A 24050-nucleotide genomic window follows, 5' to 3' on the forward strand; every position below is an offset into this window, starting at 1 on the left:
ATTCTGTCGGCAAAACCCAGCAGCCAATTGCGCACAGCAGCGTCCCACAAGCAGTCGTGGATTGAGTGACCAATTTTTTTTAAAAAAGGGTTTATTAACCCCACAAAAGCGATCTACCAATCAACTAACAACCGGGTTTCTCTTTACTGCTAAGCAAACAGAGGCGCGTGTGTGTTTGTGGAGTAAGGAAACTTGCCCAACGTTTCACCCTGCCCGGGAATCAAACCCAGGTCATCTCGCTTGCAAGGCGAGTGCTCTTACCACTGGGCTACAGAATCCACAGTGTAAGAGCATGGGAGGAAGCTATTTGCTGGGCCCATTGGCCTTGGGCCGGTGTGAGCTTGCCCACTGGAGCTGTCAACTCTAAATAGGGGACATACTGCAGGCAGCAAGTTGTTCCTCCACGGCCTCCCGTTGCTCCTCGCTCTGACGCAGTGTCCGACCTCGTTCCTCCAGCGAACTGAACTTCCCAGCGACCTCCTCCATCTCATCCCTCTTTTTGGACAGTTCGGCCTCCAGTGCCTGCAGCTGGCCCTTCGCTTTAGCCACCGACTGTTCCAGCTTCACCTCCTCACATTTAACGTCCTTTTTCACTTGCAGCAAAACCTGAGAAAAGTCACGGAAAACTCAGTATATCTTTCCCGCACGGAGTCCCGTAGTGTAGTGGTTCACGCTCACCTCGCAAGCGAGAGGACGCGGTTTCGATTCCCAGGTGGGGCAAACTTGGCAGGTTTCCTTACTCCACAAGCCTCTGTTTACCGAGCATTTAGTAGGAACCCGGTTGTTATTCGGGTGGCAGATCGCATTTTTTGATTTTGTAATCGCTTCAAAAACAAAAATAAAAGAATAATTTGGTCACTCAATCCATGACTGTTTGTGGGATGCTACTGCGTGAAATTGACTGCAGCAATTCCCCCACAAAATATACAGTCAATTCACTTTACAGTACATTCTGTGAATCGCTTTGAGATATCTCAATGAAGTTATAAAGCGCTATATCAAATGCAAGGATTATATAATATATAATAATAATTTTTGCATTTGACATAGCGCTTTTCACATCTTCTAGATGTTTCAAAGCGCTTCACAGAATAATATACTGTAAAGTGAATTGGCTGTGTATTTGTGGGCGAAATGTGGCAGCCAATTGCGCATAGCAGCGTCCCACAAACAGTCGTGGATTCAGTGACCAAATTATCATTATTTTTTTTTCTTCTTGAGGGATTATTATCAGGCATGTGGAGTAAGGAAACTTGTCCAACATTTCACCCTGCTGGGAATCGAACCCATGCGAGGCGAGTGCTCTAACCACTGAGCTGCAGGACTCCACAATTGCATTTATATAGGCCTTTCACATCAGGAGGGGCTGGGCCATGAGGGGTTTGTACTAATAATAATCCTTGCATTTGACACAGGATTATTATTATTATAACATATAGCGATTTCTAACAGGACCGTGGGAATTAATTCCAGTAATGGGGATGATAGGTTGGGGATTGAAGTGCTCTGGGACGTGACCCTGCATGAAGGGCGCTATATAAATGAGTTGTTTTTGAATGGGGATGGGTGGTGACATTGAGAGGTCTCTTACCTGTTGTTGCTCCTCTATCCTCTGCAGTAAATGTGCCATCTCCTCCTCTTTCCTCGCCCCGTGCTCCACCCACGTCTGGTACTTCCTTTTGCTGTGGTTTAGATCCTCCTTCAGTGTTAGCTGCGCTGACAGCAGCCCATCTCGCTTCTTGGCGCCATTGAGAATCTCCTGGAAGTGAATGAATGAGAGGGAGTTACCCCTCAAACACCCGAACGACGCTGGAAACGCCAGCCAAGGACGATCAGCATCTGATCGAGAAAGCCTGTAGATTGGGGACTGATACCTGTTGTCTTTCCTTGTATCTCTCACTCAAATACATCAACAACAACAAATTACATTTCTATAGCGCCTTTCATGTTGGGAGGACGTCCCAAGGAGCTGGATCGTCAAGGATTTGGGGGTTGGGATCAGGAGGGGTGGAGGGCAGGAAGGGTGACCGAAGGCGCGGTCAAAGAGGAGGGTCTTGAGATGGGCCTTGAAGGAGGAAGAGTCGAAGGGACTGTGGGATGGAAACAAAGTGTGTGTTTAACTGCAACACATTATTACAATCCTTGCATTTGATACAGCGCCTTATCACGGCTGCGAGACATCTCAAAGCGCTTCACACAATACACTGTGAAGTGTAGTGACTGTATATTTTGTGGGCAAAAGGTCACAACGTGTGTGACACAATAACAACAACAAATTACATTTGCATAGCGTCTTTTACGTCGGGAGGACGTCCCAACACATTCTGTCGCACCAGCACTTTAAAGTAATACCAATCTGTGTTGTGCAGGCTGTTTGTAGATCTGAACTACAGAGCAGTAACCAGGGAAGTGACCAAGTGACTATGGTACAACAATAACAACTCGTCTTTGTTCACACAGGGCAGTGTCTCAGCGTGCTCAGCGTGTAACCAAGCACACACCCACAAAATATACATATATGTCATATAATACACGGTCAATCCACTTTACAGTATATTCTGTGATGAAGTGCTTTGAGACGTCTCAACGACCCGATACGGAGCTGTATCAAATGCAAGGATTATTATTATATTCTAGAAAGTAAAGCAAGTTTGAAATGGAAAGCCACGTTACCTGTTTCACTTGTTGCAGCCGATCCTTGGAATCTCCCAGATCATCTGTCATCGTCTTCAGTGCTGCCTTGTTCTCTACCCAAAAAAATATTTAGTTCTGATCAATGAAAAATCTTTCCCCTTTCATCTCTCTCTCATTGAGAAAAAAAAAGTAAATCCACGAAAGATCGAACAAACGATGCCGCCATCCACATATATGTAGTGTTTTTTTAAAAAAGTTAGTACATTTTTCTTTAGCAAAGCTCACAATGTTCAGTATCTAATTTCTATAATAATATTATTAGTATCAGGGGATATGGAGCAAAGGTGGGCAAATTGATTTGAGGTACAATCAGCCTTGATCTAATAATAATAAACTTTGCCTCAACGCGCTTCACGCAATATACTGTAAAGGGAATTGACTGTATATTTTGTGAGCGAGACCCGGCAGCCAATTGTGCACAGAGATGTCAACAAACCACAAACAATCGTGGATTGTGGACCAAATTATTGTTTTTGAAGGGATTAATAATAGAAGGGCGGAACAGACTTGAGGGGCTGAATGGCATTACTCCTGTACCTATGACCTAAATGTGACTGCCCACCAGCCCTTGTGTTTTTACCTTGCAGACACTGTTTAACGGCTGCTGTCTCCGTGGTCAGCTGTAGCTTCAGCACATTGGCCTGATTAATCTCCTCTTGTAGTTTCTGCAGCTCAGACAAGGCACTTCTGTGACTGTCTTCAGTGGTTGCCACAGCTCTGCGATGTTCATTAGCGCCCATGAAAAAACAAACAACAACTCCTGATGTAACAAGAAGCCACAAGCTATTTCAGGTCTTTGAAACCCGAACCTTAAAATCTTTCCGTAAAAATACAGGAGCTGAAAGGCAGTGGGTTACAGGTGAGGTTTATATTTGTTTCAGGTCAGTCTAAGTTATGATATTTGCACACGGGACGGGAACGGGAACAACAACAACTCACATTTATATGATGCCCTTCATGAAGGGCAGCGTCTCGGAGTGCTTTAATTTGATATTTGACACGAGCCACACAAATAACCCACTCCCCCGCTCGCTCCCCGCGACCTTTGCAATGATTTTCTTTTATCCAGCAATTATCGAATTCCCCTTTTAGAAGGTTTTACAGTCTCACCCGAGCCACAAATCCAGCAACCTTTCCAGAGCCTTGGAACATCCTCCAGACGTGAAAAGCGCTATCCAAATGTAACTTATTGTTGTTGTTGGTGCGAGGTCCAGAATTAAACAACAGAATACAACTGTTTGTGGGACACTGCTGTCCGCAATTGGCTGCCGCGTTTCGCCCACAAAATATACAGTCAATTCACTTTACAATATATCCTGTGAAGCGCTTCGAGACGTCTCAACGACGTGATAAGGCGCTGTATCAAATGCAAGAATTGTTATTAGTATTATAGCTCCTTACATCTTGCTCTGAGACAGTCTGTCATCCAGCAGGTGACAGCTCTCCCCAACACGTGTCTTCTCCTTCTGCAGGGATTCAATGCTGTCCCGAAGGGACTGCAGTTTGGATGCCAGCTGCTCGCTCTCGTGATGATCTCTCTCCATCACTTGCTTTTGCCGTTCAGCTTCTGCGCGGTGCCGCTGGGAGGCAAACTGCATGTTTTCCAATTTCCCCTTCTCCTGTAAGGTAAATGGCGCTCAGTAAAATTTCATTGCTAAGCTACCACAGAACAAGAGCAGAAAAAACCACCCGTTCCACAAAGCCTCAGCTTCACAGAAAACAAGGTACCATTTTGTGTCACAAGTACTCAACATGTGTCAGATAGAAACAGGCCACTTGGCCCATCAACACTGGTCTTTTTCTCTACGTGAGCCACTCGAGTCTAACCCCACTCTCCTGCTCGCTCCTGACAACAATAACAAATTGCATTTACACAGCGCTTTTCACGTTGAGAGGACTTCCCAAGGCACTAGACAGTCAAGGATTTGAACCCGAGCTGGGGGTTGGGATCAGGAGTGGTGGAGGGCAGAGGTAGGAGGGTGACCGAAGGCGCAGTCGAAGAGTCTTAAGACGGGCCTTGGCGGAGGCGAGGAAGGGAGAGAAGCGAAGGGACTGTGGGATGGAGTTCCAGAGGGTGGGGGCAAAGAGGCTGAAGCCTGACTGCCAATGATGGGGCGGGCAGAGCAGAGGAATGGAGCAAACTGGAACACAGGTTGGTATGGAGTTAGCAGGTCACATAGGTAGGGAGGAGCAACATTCGTTTCTTTCAAGCATCTAACTTATAAAATAATCGATGGACGACTTCAACAATGGTTTTGAGAAACACAATTACACTTCCAAACCACCTTAAAGTTTTTCCAGCCTCTTCTTGTTCTCCATACATTATACACTTGCTTTTTGTTCTCTCAAACTGTGTGAGGCCCCAATGAGCTGCCTTAAACCCACAACCTTCAGCTCTTGCCTGCAGTGCCAGACTGTCCACCACCATGAGCAGTGTTTGCTAACTCCACTGAACTCTGGTCTCGGACGGTGCACGAACCTTCAGCAGCTCGCCCTGTGTCCTCTCGAGCTCATCCAGTTTGTGTTCGTGCTGCAGCTTCAGGCCCTGGAGCTCACTGGTTTCCAACTCCATCATCTCCAGCACGTGTTTCAGCTCTGGGACAAAGGGCAGACATCAAAACACAGACATGCAGACAACAGCTTCCAACTGATAGTTACACAGCAACAAATTATATTTACAGTGGCTTTCACGTCCCAAGGCGCTGGACATTCAGGGATCCACACCCGAGCTGGGGTTTGGGATTAGGAGGAGAGAAGGGTAGCAAGGGTAGGGGAGGGAGGGTAACCGAAGGTGCAGTCGAAGAGGAGAGTCTTGAGAGGGATAGGATCGCACGCCTTCAGCCCTGATTCTCTTTTTAACCGAGACAAGCAATTAGAGTTACACTAATTGGACAGAAATATAATTAATTTGAATTTACATTAAATTATCTCCACTTTTCCCCAGTCTCTAAACACAGCACGTTTCAGCACAGAAAGCAGTTTTGTGTCTGTGTCACCTGTTTTTCTACATTCCTATCGTAGCAAAGCCCACATCCTAATAACCCCCTGATGTTCGCCTACAAGATACAGTGACTACACTTCAGTGTCCTGTGAAGCGCTTTGAGACATCCTTCTGACGTGAAAGCCACTTCGTCAATGTAAGGATAATGATTTTTATTATGGAAGAATTCCTTCTAACGTCTCCCAATTTTCACCCTGTTAACTCTCCAACTAAAGGATTTATTTTTTGGTCAACCGGGTGTCTGACACATGCGGAAACCCATCACTGTTGCTTAAGAGTCTCCAAACCAAACTGAGAATTCCATGCATCTCACCTACACATGCAAATCCCAGAGATAAGAATGGAATGTGCATTTCGATAGCTTGATATTCGCAGTGAGGAAGAAACTTTGTATAGATTTATTTGAGCAGTGAGGCTCTTTGAGGCATCTCAACTACGTGATGAGATGCCACATCGACTGCAAGGATTAGTATTAATAATCCCTCCCCCCAAAAATTGATCACTCAATCCACGACTATTTGTGGGACCCTGCTGTGCGCAGTTGGCTGCTGTGTTTCGCCCACAAAAGACAGTCAATTTACTTTACAGTGTATTCTGTGAAGCGCTTTGAGACGTCTCAACGACGTGATAAAGCGCTGTATCAAATGTAAGAATTATTTTATTATAGCAGTGAGTGCCTCCCGCGAGCTTGTAGCGAAACTAACCTGTCTTGTGCTTGATTATCTGTGCAAGGATGATCTCAAGCTTGGCTTCTGTTTGCGTGATTTCCTGTTTCGAGAGTGAAAGGTGTGCTTTCTTCTCACTGATCTGAGCGTTCAGAGTCCCCTTCTGTGCACTCAGGTCCTCCAGCAGGCCCTTCACCTCCTGGAAGAGAACATTTATTTCCCTTTAACCTGAAGCAAGTCACATCTCCGAGCTCTTAGTCTCTTCATTTCAATTTAATTACCATCATTGCCAGCAAGTATCATATCAGCTGGTGTGAATTTACATTAAACTTCTCACTTACAGATTACACAGTCACTACACTTTACAGAATATCCTGTTAAGTTCTTTAAGACAATGTGAGAGGTGCCGTTTCAAACAGAGATATGGTGTACTGCTAGAATCTACCCTGCTAGAATCACACAGTTTGCCAGTAATATCACTGTTTGGCAAGCTTTCCCACTGCTTGTCCAGCTAGGACCACCCTGCCCGTTAGGTCTTTGGCTTACAGGGTCAGGAGCTGAGTGGGAGGATTACCTGGTCTGTCCTTCCAAGTCCTGCTGATGTGTCAGGTAGCAAATACAACCATTCTTATTTATTGATCAATATTGGGATGAAAATGACATTGTTTTTGTGATGAACACCCAGATTTAACTCCCCCTGAGTTAGGGTTAAGGTTTGTCTGTACACTGAAAATATTGCTCAGTCCTTTTTTCCTCACTGACCTGGATCTGCCACTGTTTGTCAGCCACCTCGGTCTCGCCATCTCGCAGCACCTCTGACAGGTTGGCTTTCCGCTTGTTAATATCATCCTGCAGAAGGTGCAGCTCCTCTTGTTTCCTGCCCAAACACCTGTCCAGCACCGCCAACTCCTCCTGCTGGGCTGCCACCTAGCTCCAGAGGAACAGAATTGTGGTCCAACACATCTCGAGCGCTGTTGTGTGCGTCGGTAAATTCACGTATTCTGACCAAGATACTGCACCTTAATTTACACCTAGACTCATCGTGGTGCAGGTTGTCCTCTTCCTACCATAGCCTCCCTACCCTCTACCCCTCCTCATCCCAACCCCTAGCTCGGGTCCAAATCCCTAACTTTATCCAGCACCTTGGGACATGTAATTTGTTGTCATTGGGGTGGCAGAGCCCTCACAGATTTGCGTTTACTATGTTAGCTTCTGGTTTACACTTTGCCCTCCCAACTCTGAGGATCTGGAAATTCCCTCCGTGCCTCGTACGTACAATTTGCTGGCTGTGGGGGTGCGGGTGGGCCTCAGACTTTGCTGCTGTGGGTGAAAGCAGCCTGGGTTGACATACCCTCGTCTGATAGTTTACTCCACAGCTGATATGAAGCAGGCTGATGGGGAGTGTTAGAGGTAGAGTCCTTTCAGGATCCTTCCCAAACTCTCAAATACCCAACACGAGCAGCTCCTCCTGTTGGTTGAAGCAACACAAATCGCTTGGATACTTGGGTAAGTGCACGGGACCAGGAAAGTGCTTCCTGGACACCTGTAATCACCTGGTTATTCAGCCTCTCCAGTTCACTCTCTCTGTCCAGCAGCAACTCCTCGGTTTCTTTCAGACGCTGTTCCTCTCTGCTCCTTGCCTGTTGCATTTCTTGCTCCAGTGCATCTAAACTGTGGATCAAAAGAGCGACGTAAAGCAAAATGTTGCCGAGTCTGTGCAAATCCTAACCTACCCAAACCTGGGCGCTCTCACATCACTTCCCTTCCCCTACACGAGGGAGTCTTCTGTGCAAGCGGCTGCTGAGACCACAGCAATTAAAGGTTAGGTGAATACACAGCCATGTTATTATTATGGATAATAATAAAAATAATCTTTGCATCCGATACAGCGCTTATCACGTAATTGAGACGTCTTAAATCCCTTCACAGAATATAATGTAAAGTGGATTTACTGTGTATTTTCTGCGTATTTACTTTAGTCTGCAGAATGAAACGTTGGAATACAGTGTTAAACTCAAACCTAAACTGGAGCAGAACAGGGGGATGGTATCATACCATTGCTTTATACCTACCTTACTGACATTCTCTCCTTTTTCTGAAAAATTGTCTGGAACTCAGAATTCTCTGCAAACACGGCTTTGTTAATTTCCCTCAGAACGCTCTCCTGTTCAGCCTTGTGTTTCTCAAGCTCCGTCAGATCAGACTTCATTAGTCTGGAAGGAAAATCACTTGCTCTATTATTGATGTTGACTATCGTTGTAGCTTTGAAATATCTGTATCCTCAATAAGGTTTGTGTGTGGGCAAAACTAAAGGCAGAACTTCTGTTCACACCTTGCCACTTTCAATTACTACGGACTGGAGTAGATCAGTTGTGGTAAGATGTGATCGAGAACGGTCTCTATATGATATGAATCATTTTTAAGCGCTCTGAGACGCCGCCCAGCGTGGAGGGCGCTATATAAGTGCAAGTTGTTGTTGTTGAACAGTGCTCAACTCACAGCTCAGAACATCATTCCCTGCTGCATAGTCTGCCATTTCCATTTTTTATAGTTAACACACTCAGCACAAAGGAGCGTTCACTGTAAACTCAGTAACCATTAGGGACTATGTGAGCTGTACACAGCGTTACTCTGCCCAGTACCTGAGCTGCTGCTCAGCTTCAACCAGCTTGACTGCAGTTTCCTGTGCTCTTTTCTCCAGCTCTTCTGCGTCCCTTCTGTCTCGATCAAATGCTCCCTGGTGTCCTCGTACTGCTGGATCAAGTCTTTAGTCTGCAGAACGAGGAAAGAGAGCAACGTTTTCTTAAGCCGCACCTCTGACAGGTTGGCTCAGTGTCTCACTGCGCTTATTAAATCTCCAGCTTTGTGAGTATCTGTAAGTAACGGGAAGGAAGAATGGGATTAAACCCGGAGCCGGGAATACCTTATCCCCGGTACTTTTCAGATGCTCCTCAGCCTCTGTCAGTCGCCTGTCCGTGTCACGCAGCTCCGCTCTGCGTTTCAGCAGCGTTTGCTCAACACATTCGATTTCATCAACAATCTCGTCGTGCTGCTGGAGAGATTTTTCCATCTCAAATTCATTCATCAGCATGTCTATGTCATCCTCCAGACGGTCTCTGTGTAAAGAGATGAGTTTGACTCATTGTGTTATTACGCTAATTTATTCTTGCTGCCTCTGTGCTGTATAAACACTGGCAGGAACAAGCTGACATGCTATGCAATCCACACAATGAGAACCTCTCACTGATGATCAGTGATCATTCTCCTTTGTGCTACTGCACTGAAGCTATGTTTATTTTCCAAGGTCGATCTCCACCCTATAATACTACTTTGCATTTGATATTGCACCTTTATTACATTGTTGAAACAGCTCAAGGCACCTTAGGCAAGTTTCCTTACTCCACATGCCTCTGTTTACCCAGCAGTACTCTCTCCGCTCAGCGGACTACGGCCTGCTTCACATCCCCCCGCCTCTCCCGTTCCACCATTGGCATTGGGGCCTGCAATGAGTCAAACTCATCTCTGCCCCCACCCTCTGGAACTCCATCCCGCAGTCCCTTCGCCTCGCCCCCTCCCTCGTCTCCTTCAAGACCCTCCTCGTCGACTGTGCTTTCGATCTCCCTGCTTCCCTTCCTGCCCTCCATCCTCCCTGATCTTGATCCCCAGCACATGTCCGAAACACTGACTGTCCAGCGCCTTGGAACGTCCTCCCAACGTGAAAGGTGCTAAACAAATGTAATTTTGTTGTTGTTGTTGTAAGTAGGAACCCGGTTATTAGTTGATTGACAGATCGCTTTCCGGGGGGTAATAATCCCCAAAAGAGTATTTTTTTCCCCTCACTCAAACCACGACTGTATGTGGCACACTGTTGTGCGCCAATGGTTGCCGCGATTCCCCCACAAAGGTAAAGCTCTTACTTCCGTTTGCTGCGATGACGAGCCTCTTCGCGGATCTCCTGCACGTGCAGCTCCAGTTGGTCCCTCTCACGGTGGAGCCGGCGGATGTCGTGGTGAAGCTGCTCAGCCTCCTGCCGTCGCTGATCCAGGCCCTCGCCCGCCCTCTCCTCGTCCTCGCGCCTCTGGCACCTCTGGTTTGCTGCTATGTCCTCCAGCCTGGAGATCTCGCTCTCCTGAGAGAAACATGCACACGTTGTTGTTTCGTTTAGACCGGAATCAAAGCACTGTTGTACAGACACAACTCGATCCAAATTAAGCCAATAATAATAGTAACAATCCTTGCATTTGATACAGCACTTTATCATGCCGTTGAGATGTCTCACAGGAAAGTGGAGTGACTGTGTATTTTGTGGGCGAAACGCAGCAGCCAAGTTACAGAAATGACTCCTCAACCCGCTCTTCAGCTACCAGAAATTCCACCGAATCTTAGCCTGCGAGTCCTCAGTCTTAAAAATTTCAATTTAAGATTTGTGTGGAATTGCACACGATGTTTAAATACGGTCCGATCCAGGAAGTTTCTTCTTTTTTAAAAGCACAGATAGATATTAGTTTAATCTAAAGTGCTGGCGCAACAGAATGGAGTGTTGTGATGTCCTCCCGGCATGAAAGGGGCTAAGCATATGTAATTTGTTGATGTTGCATCACACACTGTCCTTTGCCCTTTCACCTACAAAATTTAGAGTCACTTCACTTTACAGTATATTGTGTGAAGCACTTTGCGACGTCTCAAAGACATGATGAGGCACTGTATCAAATGCACGGATTATTACTTACTGACTTTGTTTTTGAGATCGTTTCTCTCTCTCTCTGTCACTCTCTCTCTACACGAGGTGTGTGAGGAGGTGCTGAAGGCCTTACCAGGTCCCGGTGCTCTGGGACATTGCAGTGCAGGACACCAACGGGAATGAAAGGCATGGAGAAGTTGGCAGGCGGGGGTCCGTAGACGACTTGTGCTCCGGTGGGGGGAGGTCCGTAGATGACGGTACCAGGAGAGGCAGGTCTGCCGTTGGCCGGTGCTGTGGGAGGGGGTCCGTACACCATGCTGCCTTGAGGTACCGCAGCACCATCGGGGAGCACGGTGTAAATCACCGAGCCGGCCGGCGGCACAAATGGTCTCCTGGACAGGTCACTGTCGTCACTCTCGCTCCCCCTGTCCCCATCACCTGCAAGTGATAAAAGACTTGGCTCACCATTGATTACACTCGAGCCAATCCATTCCTTCTCCTCCCTCCGCCCCTCCTGCTATACCTACCCCACATGATCAAAACCCATTCATTTATCCCGCGTGATAAGGCACTATATCAAATGCAACGATTAGTTATTATTATAACCAGGTGTGAGTGATATTCAGTGACTGGGATCTCTGTTGACTTTAATAATAATAATAATCCTTGCATTTGATATAATGCCTTATAATGTCGTTGAGACGTCTCAAATCGCTTCACAGAATATACTGTAAAGTGAAACACAGCAGCCAATTGCGCACCACAAACAGTCACGGATTGAAGTGACCAATTTATTATTAATTTTGTTTTGGAAGGAATTATTAACCCCCCGGAAAAGCGATCCGTCAATCGACTGACAACCGGGCTCCTACTTACTGCTGGGTAAACAGAGGTATGTGGAGTAAGGAAACTTGCCAAACAATGATAAAAGACTTGGCACACCACTGATTAACTCGATCCAATCCATTCCTTCTCCTCCCTCCACCCCTCCTGCTATACCAACCCCAGATGATAAACTCATTGGCTAACAAATAGATTTGATACAGAAACAAATGAGCACAAACACACCGGGCGGGGGCGGAATCTTCAACCAGATAGTTGTGAGAATGTGGAACTCACTGCCCCCGACAAAAAAAAATAGTTTTAACAGTGTAACATACGGAAATTTGGGAAGAAACCATATGAAGAGTAAATAAGTAAGAAGGAAGACAGGGAAATGGGATTAAAAGATCGGATACGATGTGAAAGATGGAACAAGCCGGTGGGTGAAATGATCTCCTCCTGTTCCTGTACTTGGGGTTTGGTCAATTACAAATTGCCTGCAGCCTGGAGGCTGACCCTAACCTAACCCTAACCCTTACTCAACCTGCATTGTGTTACAGGATCAAGCAAAAGAACCCTTTACAATACAATATTCCAGCCAGTTTGTTAATGCTATGTTCAAATAGGATGGCAGAAACGGCTCAAGGGGCTGAATGGCTCATTCCTGTGCCTATGTATCAGCCTGGGTTCCCATCTCTTTCTTTACATATAGTCATAGACAAAGAGTTTTAAAGTCGATCAAATGCAACCAAGCATTCCCTCCTGTGACATGCCGTACATACCTCTCTCGGGCTGGGTCCTGTGTGAAGCATGTCTGATGGGGGAGTAAACCCAATAGCCCCCAGCAGGTGCTCCTCGCCCAGACCCCAATCCTCGGCTCGGAGATGGTGGCACTTGATACTGAGATCCCAGTCCAGAGTCTCTGGTGTGACTGCTCTGGGACAGGAGGCTTGATGGCTAAATATAAGTGGGAATAATAATAATATTCCTTGCATTTGATATAGCTCCGTATGACGTTGTTGAGACGTCTCAAAGCGCTTCACAGAATATACTGTAAAGTGAATTGACTGTATATTTTGTGGGTGAAATGCAGCATGACAGAAACTCCCACAAAGGAATGCAGAGATTAAAAACAATGACACTAATTTCTTGGGCAGTTCAAATCTTATCTAAAGACAGTCAATCTGTCGGGCGCCATCACTAATGCTGGCTAACATTTTGCTTCAGAACTTACAAAAAACCCTGTAAATACTCACTAAGCGACAACAACAATTTGTATTTATATAGCTCCCCTCACGCAGGGTAGAGTCCCAGAGCGCTCGACATTGCCAGAGCGCGATGCGAACCGGGTGGGGGGGTAGGAGGGGAGGTGATGGTAACCACAAGCAAAGTGTTGAGCAGATTCTGTATTTCTCTCACCTTTGGTGGTGCCGGCACGAAGTACCAGTAGCCTCTTCTGTTGAAAGGATCGGTCATGCTGGTGATATGATCATTCTGTTTGGCCAGAGTGTTCCTGAGGGCGCTGATTTCACCGATTAAGTCTGCGATCTCCCCTGAGTTACCTGAAAGAAACAATAGAACATGATCTTTCCTGGTGAACTGTACGCACCTGAATTGTTGCGTACACCACAAGTTTGCAAAGGGAAATAGCTAAGCACTTAGTAGTGTATCAACAACAACTTGCATTTATACAGCGCCCTTCACGTGGGGTAGCGTCCCGGAGCGCTTCACAGTTGCAGAATCTGACAACCTTTAGGTAACCTTTACACTACCGGAGACCAATGCCACCCCTGCCTTTGGCATCATTGCTGCAATACAAACCCAGAGGCGCCCTTGTCTCCAGAGACAGTTGCCACTACAGTACTTCCTCGGTTGGATCTAATTGGTGCCCCCAGAGGCTAAACCCGGCACAGCAGATTAAGTGATCACTCATTTTTCAACCAGAGGTTCGACCTCTGGTTACTTGGCATCACTTGTCCCGGTGCTTTAGCCAGTGCTACACCATGTGAGCAAATTTCAAGACTGGACTCTCAACACAAACAATTTTCCTTTAACAGCAGGAGTCAATCTCTCTGCTTAACACGTAAGTCAAAGCACGCGTTGAGCACCTCACGGCTCACCCTCTCTGATGCGGTCCAGCAGATCCTGGAGACGCTTCACATCTGCTCGCTGGCGGGTCAGAGCTCGGTTCAGTTTATCGATCTCCAGCTGTTGGGCATTCGAGGCGTTTTCTCCTGCGTCAAATTTCTGCATTTCGTCTGAAATCTAGAAACACAAATTACACTGGGGTTAAAACACACAGCACGGGAGCAACGATGTAACAGGCTGTATCTAAACTACGCGATAAAGCAGTTTTTGCTCCTCTCGGACTTGTCGTGGGAGGAGGACTCGTTCAAACACCATGCATAGATGCTTCCATTACAAATCTCTTTCCCCTCTGGTACCCGAGTTCAAAGGTAGGATCATGATCTACATTTCTGTCTGATGGAGGGAAAGGGTGTAAACGACTTTGTGTGGACAAGAATCCACAACAAAAAATTTGCCATTGGATCCCACAATCCCTCTGCCTCAACCACTCATTTCAAGACCCTCCAATTCGATCGTGCCTTCGGTCACCTGCCTATTCCTATCCTCCCCGCCCTCCACAAATGCAAATGCCTGACTGTCCAGCGCCTTGGGACACCCTCCTGATGTGAAAGATGCTGTGTAAATGTAATGTGTTGTTGCTGTCTCCCTAACCCAGGCTGTTGGCACTTACCTGTCTCTCTCTCTCCTTCACGAGATTCTGCAGTAGATCGATTTCAGCCTCTGCTTTCACCAGGTCCCGAGCAGCACGTGCAGCCTCAGCCCGGAACCTCTCCACCGCCAGCATTTCCTGAGGAACAAACGCAGTGTGACCCAACAATGTATTTTGGAAATCGCGTTTAAATTGGCCTTTTTTTGTAAGTTAACTAAAAAAGAAAACACATTTCGCTGTGTTTGGATAGGATATAATAATAATAATTGTAAAACAAGAATTGTATTTGACATAGCGCTGCCTTATCACATTGTTGAGACGTGTCAAAGCACTTCACAGAATATATAATAATCTGTGCATTTGATAGTGTCTTTTCACGTCTTCAAGACGTCTCAAAACACTTCACAGAATATACTGTAAAGTGAATTCACTATATATTGTATACGGCAAGCGAGAGGATCTGGGTTCGATTCCCGGGCAGGGCGAAATGATACGCAAGTCTCCTCACTCCACATGCCTGTTTACCTAACAGTAAATAGGAACTCGCTTGTTAGTCGAATGTCGGATCGCTTTTCCGGGGGTAATAATTCCTTCAAAATAAATAAAAAATAATTTGGTCACTCAATCCACGACTGTTTGTGGGGACGCTGCTGTGCACAATTGGCTGCCGCGTTTTTCCCCACAAAATATAGTCAATTTACTTCACAGTATATTCTGTGAAGCGCTTTGAGATGTCTCGAAGACGTGATAAAGCGCTATATCAAATACAAGGATTATTATTAATATATTGTGGGCGAATTATATCTATACCGAGTCACCTGCGCTCGGTTGCGGTTGAGCTTCCGGACGGTTCCTTGCAGAGCCGCCAGCTGGTCTTTGGTAGCGGAGAGATGGCGGGCGGCCGTGTGATCAGCAGCCGAGACGGTGGTCTTCAAGTCGTTCAACTCTCTGTCAAGACTGAGCAGCTGCTGGTGCGTTCTGGCTTCTTCCATCTTACTCTGAAATCAACAACACAAGCACATAAGAACATGCTCGGCGAAAGAAGACCAAGGTTCATCCAGTTTGCCTTCCACCATCTTGGCAGTCATGTCCAAAACTATACACTGTATCCCGAGATATTATTTCCTAACAGAAATCTTCCTAATTTGTTCTTGAAAGAATCAACACTTTCTGCTTCCACCGACTCCATCTTTCTCACTCCATCCCTATGGATTATGTAGCAAAGTGGCAGTTTGCAGGCAACAGCCTAAAGCTTGACCGTTCATAAAGGCCAGGCTCAATAACCTTTGGAACGGACATCTCTGGAACCTTCTCTCCGAACCCTCTCAGATAACTGGAGTCCTGTAGCTCAATGGTTAGAGCACTCGCTTTGCAAGCGAGAGACCTGAGTTCAATTCCAGGCAGAGGGCGAAAGCTTGAGCAAGTTTCCTTACTCCACACAGAGCCTAATAATAATCCCTCCAAAACCAAAAACAATAATAAATTGGTCATTTTCAATCTACGACTGTTTGTGGGACATTGCTGTGCGCAATTGGCTGCCGCGTTCACCCACAAATATACAGTCAATTCACTTTACAGTATATTCTGTGAAGCGCTTTGGGGCGTCCTCCCAACGTGAAGAGCGCTATATCAAATGCAAGTATTATTATTATTATTATTATAACAGTGCTCGTAAAGAAAGCGGATCAAACCTTACATTGCCTTTTGGTTATGAATTCATAGCCCAAAATATTACAACTTCCACTATTTTGAACATGCAATCTCGGAGATATATCAACAACAGATTATGTTTGTATAGTACCTTTCACGTCAGGAGGACGTCCCAATTCGCTGATTTTCTACACGGTGCAGAGCAGTTTTCAAATACAGTGGATTAAACAACCAAGAGGTAATAATATAACAATGAAGTGGAAGATGTGGGATAAAGAGACCGAAGGCAGCAGACACATTAACAGGGTTACTGTAGGGTTAACAGGGCTGCACTGTTAGTAACTTATTACAGATTTCATAGTATTTATGTGTAAACTTAAGATTTTTTTTAAATAGAAATGTTTGAGGCAACTACTCAAACACGGTCTCACCACCTTATTTTCCTTGTCTTCCAGTTCAGCTAATAGCTTCTCTCGGTCCTCGTCGGCCTCCTGCAGCTTTTGGTCCATCAGGATCTGCAGTTTCTGCATGTTCCTCAGCTGTTGCTGTAGCTCCAGTGCCTCACTCTGCAATCGCTGTGCTTTAGCCTCGTTCAGTCCCTTCTCGGATTCCATCTGAAACACAATAACAACAACAAATTACATTTACACACCACCTTTCATGTTGGGAGGGTGTCTCGAGGCACTGGACAGTCAGGGATTTGGATCCGAGAAGAGGATTGGGATCAGGAAGGTGACCGAAGTCGCGGTCGAAGAGGAAAGTCTTGAGATGGGCCTTGAAGGAGGCAAGGGAGGGAGGGGGAGCAAGGTGAAGGGAATGTGGGATGGAGCTCCAAAAGGTGGTGGGGAGCAGAGAGCCTGAAGGCATGACTGGTGATGGTAAAGTATAATCATAGAATCTTAAAGCATAGAAGGAGGCCATTCGGCCCATCATGCCTGTGCTGGCTCTTTGGAAGAGTTGCCCAATCGGTACCACTCCCCCGCTCTTTCTCCATAACAACAACTTGCATTTATATAGCCTCTTCACTGTATTTACGTAGACTCTCACATCTCAGAAGACTATGTTAAGTACAGCTCCAGGCACCTCTGCTACTTAATAATTATTGGACATAATTATTATTTTTCTATCAACTGCATGTGTGAACAATATACACCAATAGGAAGGAGTTGCAAAATGTTATTCTAATCTACCGTGTCGGGGCATGAAGGAGATCAGGGCAAGGCAGCACCCGGTATCTATGAAGTAGGATTCCTACTACAGTGCATTATTTGAGTCTTAAATGCAGAGGAAATAAGAGTAAGATTGGTTCGCCTTATAGTTAAAACATTTAGCGATGTCTGTGTACTGTTTTGAGTTCTATTATATTAAGCCAGCTTGACCATCAACCTTCCCGTCACTCACTAGTTACCTGTGCCTCTGCAGCTCTCTCACAAGCTGCCTTGTAATCCTCCTGAGCTTTTTTCAGTTTACTCCGCAGAGCTTCCATTTCCCCTTCGAGCTTCCTCTGATGTCGGAATACTTCCGCTTTTTCCAGCTCGGAGCGATCCAGGATGGCATGGAGCTGCTCCTGGAGTTCGTTAAGGTTCCTTCCCAAAGTGTCTCCTTGGTTGTAAGGTCTAGAGTTGAGGGACAAGGTTTCTGTCTAGGAAGCATTTGCATCAACAAAGAGGACAGCATTTCAAGTCAGAGCTAAGCTGGTGACAGGGGAAATCTCCTAAGAAAAAGATGCCTTTTGCAGGTGTGAGTCTACGGAAATGCTGCCACAGAAAGTCATAGAAAGAGTTGATTGAGGTGTTCATGAGAGAGAGATACTTGGTGAATAAAGATGAGGGGTTTAAAGATAAAGCAAATAAATGGAATTGAAGAGTTCCCATAGGCTTAATGGCAGAGCAGGTCAAAAGGCCAAATGGCCATTCCTGTTACTACAAGTGAATTTCTAATAAACCCTAAGCCAAATTGTAGTGAGGAGCCTCGCTATAATGGGAAAATGAAAGCCTTTGAAAGCACCCAGCGCTCCCCCACATGATGAGGCCAGACCTGATTTCCCGTAAGCCGCCCTGCAGCTTTCTTTTCAGCTCAGAGACGCGAGCAGACACGTCCTCGGGACGAATCATTGTCTTATTCATCTGATCCATCTGAGCCTGCACATCATGAAGCTGCTCCTTCAACAAGGTGTTGTCAGTCTGTATGGACAAACACACACACACACACAGACACAGACAGACACACAGACAATTCTGGCTTGTGAAACTTATTTCATACAAATACAATAACAAAGCACAAATTAGGTTCCTTTCAGCAGATGAATAATCTCCTGCAGTATTCTTATGGAGATATTGTAAAATGTTGTACACATTTAGCTTTCTGTGAGAAGGACTGGGAGATTCTCCACACTCAAAGATAGTGCCAATATAATCCAAGACTATGCCTAAACATGCTACAGGGTGACTAAAAAGTCGTGATACTAATACGATTCCTAATAAGTCTTAAAGAAATAGTTTTTTTTTAAATAGGGTAAATATCATGACTTTTTGGTCATCCTGTACATCTGGATTGGCCAACAGTGTCACTATAGGTGATGAGTTTTATTGGATCAATTCCACATCTTTCTACGTTTTCAGAACAAATTCCTTGTTGAATGGTAAATGTTGGTTATCTCTTTACAATGTCCAAAATACTAAATCCAGGATTAGCTAATCTCTAAATAACACCCCAATAAAGATCAATATCACAAAACCCTAACGGTGTGAGGACCCTCAATAGCAGTGTCCGTCAATGATGAGCATGTTCTTACACTGAACACACCAGGAAAGAAACCAATTTGTGATTGTCCCTGGTAATGATGAACAAGTTACGCTATATACCATTTCGCCCACCAAAAAAACATAGTCAATTCACTTTACAGAACCTACCTGCAGGCAATTCAGTTGTGCAACTATCTGTCTGTTCGCATGTTCATTTTCAGCGGCTACTTGAGCCTGGACTGAAGCGTTTTCTAAGGCTTGCCTCTCCTTTTCCAGCTCAGCTTGGAGAGCAGATTGTTCCATCTGGAAGGAATGAATTAGCATGCGACTCTCAGCTGATACGTTTGGCTTGTAGGAGGAACAAGGATACTTGTTCATAATAATTTGGTCACTTCAATCCATGACTGATTGTGGGTCACCGTTGTGCGCAACTGTCTACCGGGTTTCACCTGCAAAATATACAGTCTATAGTATATTCTGTGAAACTCTTCATATCAAATGCAAGGATTTTTATACATTATTATTAAAGTTATAAAATCTACATGAATATTAACGGTCTGGGTACCGGTGGAGTTGGTTAGCTAGCCCCCATACAGGAGATGCACAGCCTTCATGTTCAGATCCTCAGAACACAACAACCAAATTGCATGTATATAGCGCCTTTCACGCCGGGATGACGACTCAAGGCACTGACTGGACAGTCAAGAGTCCTGTGAAGCAGTGCGTTGAGATGTCTCAACGACGTGATAAGGTGCTATAACCAACGCAAGGATTATTATTATTCAGGTTGTAGGACTGAGGGCGTTGGTTACCTGACTGAGTTTGCGTAGTCGCTCCAGCTCCTCTCTCAGACGGTTCGCTTCGATGTCTCTCGCCTGCAGCTGCGATTCCAGTTCAGCCTCGTATTCACTCAGGTTGCCCTGAGCTTGGCGCAGAGAATCATTCAGTTCCTGCTGTTCTTGCAAAGAGCGCTCCAGGTCATTCATTTCCTACCAGGCAAGCGAAACAGCCAGTCCGGAGTTAGGGAGAGTCAGCCACCACATTCACAATCCACCGAGTAAATTCACTGCTTCCTAGTTAAAGCAGTGATCTGCCATTATTGTATGACTTGCCGTGCAATCTTATCGTCATAGAGTGGTACAGCACAGAAACAGGCCATTCGGCTCAGCGTGTCTGCGCTGGGATTTTCTCCATGCAAATTATCTGATCTAACTTACTCTCACACTCGCTCTCCACATCTTTTAACATTCCTTACCATCTAGAGGGGGAAAAGGAAAGGAAGGTGGTGGTGGGTGGGGGGGGGGGGGGGGGGGAGAGTAAAGAGAGAAGAGAGTCAGCCTGCATCACATTTTTTGCAATCAACACGTTCAGTTTCTAGGCCCCACTTTAGACTGTAGGGTTCCAGGACTCTCTGGCCTCCTGTGTTCGACGCTGGATGTCCAGTGTTTCTGAGTCGGTTCTTACTGAGCTCAGGGTTTATCCGTGGCAAAGGCCAGAGTGCTCTCACGTGTGGGGCGAGTACCTTTCGCAGGTTTTCTGCGTCCATGGCCACAATCTCCAGCTGGTTCTTTTCTTGTTCCACCTGAGCCAGGCGATGTGAGAGCTCCTCCTTCTCTCTCTGTAGCTCCCCGCAATCCTCCCGGGCTTGCTTTGCCTGCCCCTTCACGCTCTCCAGATACTCCTGCAGCCCAGCGATAATACCCTCCAGGTCCCGTTTCAGGGCTTCGTTCGCTGCTATTTGGCCTGTTCAAAGCAGAGCCGGGCACGTTAACTGTTCGTGTGCTGGCTGTGATTGTTGCACTAACTAACATATTGGGTTAGTTTCACAAAATATAGGGTCGATTCACTTTATGATGTATTCTGTGAAGCGCTTTGAGATGGCTCGAAAGCGTGATAAGGCGCTGTATCAAATGCACGAATTATTATTATTGCGGAGTTCCAAACTACTCAGAAGGACAAAAACAAATTCCAGTTGTATAGAGCCTTTCACGTCAGGAGGACGTCCCAAAGCGCTGCCCAGTCAGGGATCCGCAACCGAGCTAGTGGTTGGTATCAGGAGGGGTGGAAGGCGGGGATGGTAGGGGTAGGAGGGTGACCGAAGGCATGGTCAAAGAGGAGGGTCTTGAGACAGGTCTTGAAGGAGGCAAGGGGGGGGTGGGGCGATTGAGCAATTAATCAAGGTTTCGCCACAGCTCCCTAATTTGTTTCTTTAAAAGGAACGGAATTATTCTGTTTCTGAATTTCTGTTTTAATCGTTATTTGTCTTACTCTGCATTTCCTTCAACTTTGTGTCTTTCAACGCAATCGCAATAGCATTCTGCTGCCCAGAAGCCTTATCTATTGCTCAGCTCGTGTCAAAACACACTGTGAGAATTCTCTCTCAGGTCATCGGGCGAGTGTGCTTTCACTTGAGCGCACTCGCCTGTCACTTGCAGGAGGAGGATTTCACAGCATTGTTGTTAAACGCGCCCTTTGCCCTCTCTGTAACGGCACCCTCGTCAGGTACCTTCTGTCAGCTGCTCCTCCAGGTCCTTGATGTCCTCGGTTTCCTTAGCAATACGAGAGAGGACTTCATCCAGTCGCTTCTCCAGTTGCTTGTAATGTTTGGACATCACGTCGAGCTGCTGGGCTTTGCTGGCTATCTGAGCCTTCAAATGAGCCTAAAGAGATAAACCAGGCCGCCTTTACTAAAGTGTGGTCAATAATAATAACAATACGATGCTTACAGAGCTTATGTACATAAATAATTTTATATAACACAAAGCTATGGAATACGAATGCAGACACCCAGCAGCATGCTGAAGAGCATCCAAAACAAGAATAGGTTCCACGCACAGCACCTACACATGAAAATTCCCGTATCTGGAACGCAATGCTCGCTCTCTCCCTGGAGGGACGCTCCCTTGCTTAGCTTAATTCCGGAGAGTATTAGGCGCACGAGGGCGAGCTCATGATAGAAGGTAGGCTGTGCAACAAAATGTTTGAGCCAATGGAGAACACACTTGGTACTTTTTTTAAAAAAACACGCCCATAAATTACTTCAGACAACGGTTGAAGTTTAAACATGTCCCTCAGGGCTACTCCACTCACAATCATCAGGTGGACTTCCTGATAAATGGGAGAGAATCTCACCAGGGTTTCAACCACACCTCTAAGCATCACTTAAATGACCTTACTTCAGTGTTGAAGGACAACAGACATGGCTGTAGTAGCTTACACAGGCTGTTAAGATGCCAACATGCTCAAACTTCCAAACTTGGACATAGCAACCATCAGTCATTTCACATTACAGCTCGTTTTGGCCTGCCTTTGCCAGGCACTACCTATGATGCCACACCACTGCCAGTGTGAAAGCCATTTTGTAGAAAAAGACCAAGGCTTTTGATGTGCGTGTGTATTTAGAAGGCGGGGGAGAGAGTGACCATATGTTGCTGGGAAGAGAGGAAATAGTTTGAGCCAGCTGTGCATGTTGGACCGGGTGGGGGGGGGGGGGGGAGAAATCAAGGCACCTAGGTTGAGATTTACTAAAATACCTAATGTATTTCCTCTCTCCCCACCCCACGCAAACACTGTCCCTGAATCAGACAGCTGTGAAAAAAACCTCACAAATATTTCCAAGTTTGCCCAGGGAGTCATGTGCCTGAGATAAGCGTCTGTGTTCTAAGAACTGCACATCTGCACAAACTGAGGACACACATTCCTCACACGACCCAAACGTTTATAATATCAAAGCCGATCGAGATGTCACGTTAGAACTCCACTCAGTCTTCAAAGAAAACTGTGCAGCTCTGGCAGGCAAAGGCCTAGACACCTACAGGGGGGGGGGAAACGGCTTGTTTTTTTAAAGCACTAAATTCCTGGTGAATCATTGGCTTTACTGAAAGGACGTTTTATTTGCACGTCAAAAAAATGGGTCTGATTCTGTGAGTTCTTTCTGTTTAGAAGTTTGGGAAACCTACCACAAATCAATTTGGTTACCAACACCCACCCACCACACACACACACACACACACAAACACACACACGACAAGCTCATTTTAAAAGCTGCAAAATATAGCCAGTGCTTAAAGGGTTAACACTAGAAGCACTGGATATATTTGAAACCGAAACTTCTGTACAAACCTACATCCCTACTGTAAGTAAGGCCACAGGAGGCATGTGCTTCCTATTAGTCTGACTGCTGTTAGCGTAGTCGTTCCAAAGCAAAAAGCGTTTTATTCATGGAGAGGCAGACATTACATTCACTACAGTTTTGTGCAACTGGTGCCCATAAATCAACCGTTGATTCAGATTCCGGATACTCAGCAAAATGAGCCTTTGTTCTGCAAACATACCGTTCCAAAATAATCCTTTAGATTTAGCTCTGCGAGTGCATTACGGATTTTTTTAAAAAAAGGGTTTGTGCGAACATTATGCAAAAATGAGATTCAAGTCAAATTCGGCCAACTCCCTTCCTCTTAAACTTCCGCTCTGTTTCGACATGCAGTACTCACTCACACATCGACTCTGCTGCCGCTTTCAGCTTGATCAGCCTTTCTTAAGGCAAAACTTAAGGCAGGACTTCCCAGCTCAAAGTCTGCCTTCACAATGACAAGACGCAAGTCCGTTCCTTTCCCTGAGAGAATTGTAATCAGACATGCTTCAAATCACAACACAGGAAGTGCTTTGTGCAGCCAATCCCAGGCAGCTAATCTAAATGCCTGGGTTATCTCTCCAGAGGCAACACTCCCAAGGTCTGTGAAAGCAAACTGCTGTCACTGAGGCACACGACTATCAGAGAGATTAAACTACATAATTGGCCCCGTCTATTTTAGAAACCTTAAATAACTGAGATCCTGGTTATGCGATAATAAAAGAATAACATCAATAATCCAGCTATTGGTTTGATTATTCTCTGATTTTAATAATACTTGCATTTGATATAACGTCTTACCACATCTTCAAGATGTCTCAAAGCTCTTCACGGAATATATTGTAAGCTGAATCGACTGTATCTTGTGGGTGAAACGCGGCAGCCAATTGCGTACGGCAATGTCCCACAAACACAAGTGACCAA

The 24050-nt window shown here is 45.8% G+C and overlaps 1 protein-coding gene across 1 annotated transcript in view; it reads right to left on the bottom strand.

The window, feature by feature from the left end:
* The window catches only part of cntrl (centriolin), a 41804-nt gene that overhangs the window by 6058 nt on the left and 11696 nt on the right, over positions 1-24050 (bottom strand). Inside the window, 27 exon segments of the mRNA XM_042337352.1 lie at positions 381-606; positions 1592-1759; positions 2674-2747; positions 3275-3411; positions 4096-4313; positions 5174-5289; positions 6400-6559; positions 7123-7287; positions 7914-8031; positions 8433-8573; positions 9003-9075; positions 9078-9132; positions 9284-9476; positions 10278-10489; positions 11175-11479; positions 12646-12820; positions 13283-13425; positions 13984-14128; positions 14622-14738; positions 15419-15598; positions 16685-16864; positions 17659-17866; positions 18288-18433; positions 19163-19297; positions 19807-19983; positions 20517-20737; positions 21501-21654. Of these exon segments, the coding sequence (XP_042193286.1) occupies positions 381-606; positions 1592-1759; positions 2674-2747; positions 3275-3411; positions 4096-4313; positions 5174-5289; positions 6400-6559; positions 7123-7287; positions 7914-8031; positions 8433-8573; positions 9003-9075; positions 9078-9132; positions 9284-9476; positions 10278-10489; positions 11175-11479; positions 12646-12820; positions 13283-13425; positions 13984-14128; positions 14622-14738; positions 15419-15598; positions 16685-16864; positions 17659-17866; positions 18288-18433; positions 19163-19297; positions 19807-19983; positions 20517-20737; positions 21501-21654 (4342 nt within the window).

This window comes from Callorhinchus milii, unplaced genomic scaffold (assembly GCF_018977255.1).
Source record: "Callorhinchus milii isolate IMCB2004 unplaced genomic scaffold, IMCB_Cmil_1.0 Scaffold8, whole genome shotgun sequence".
NCBI classification, from domain to species: domain Eukaryota; kingdom Metazoa; phylum Chordata; class Chondrichthyes; order Chimaeriformes; family Callorhinchidae; genus Callorhinchus; species Callorhinchus milii.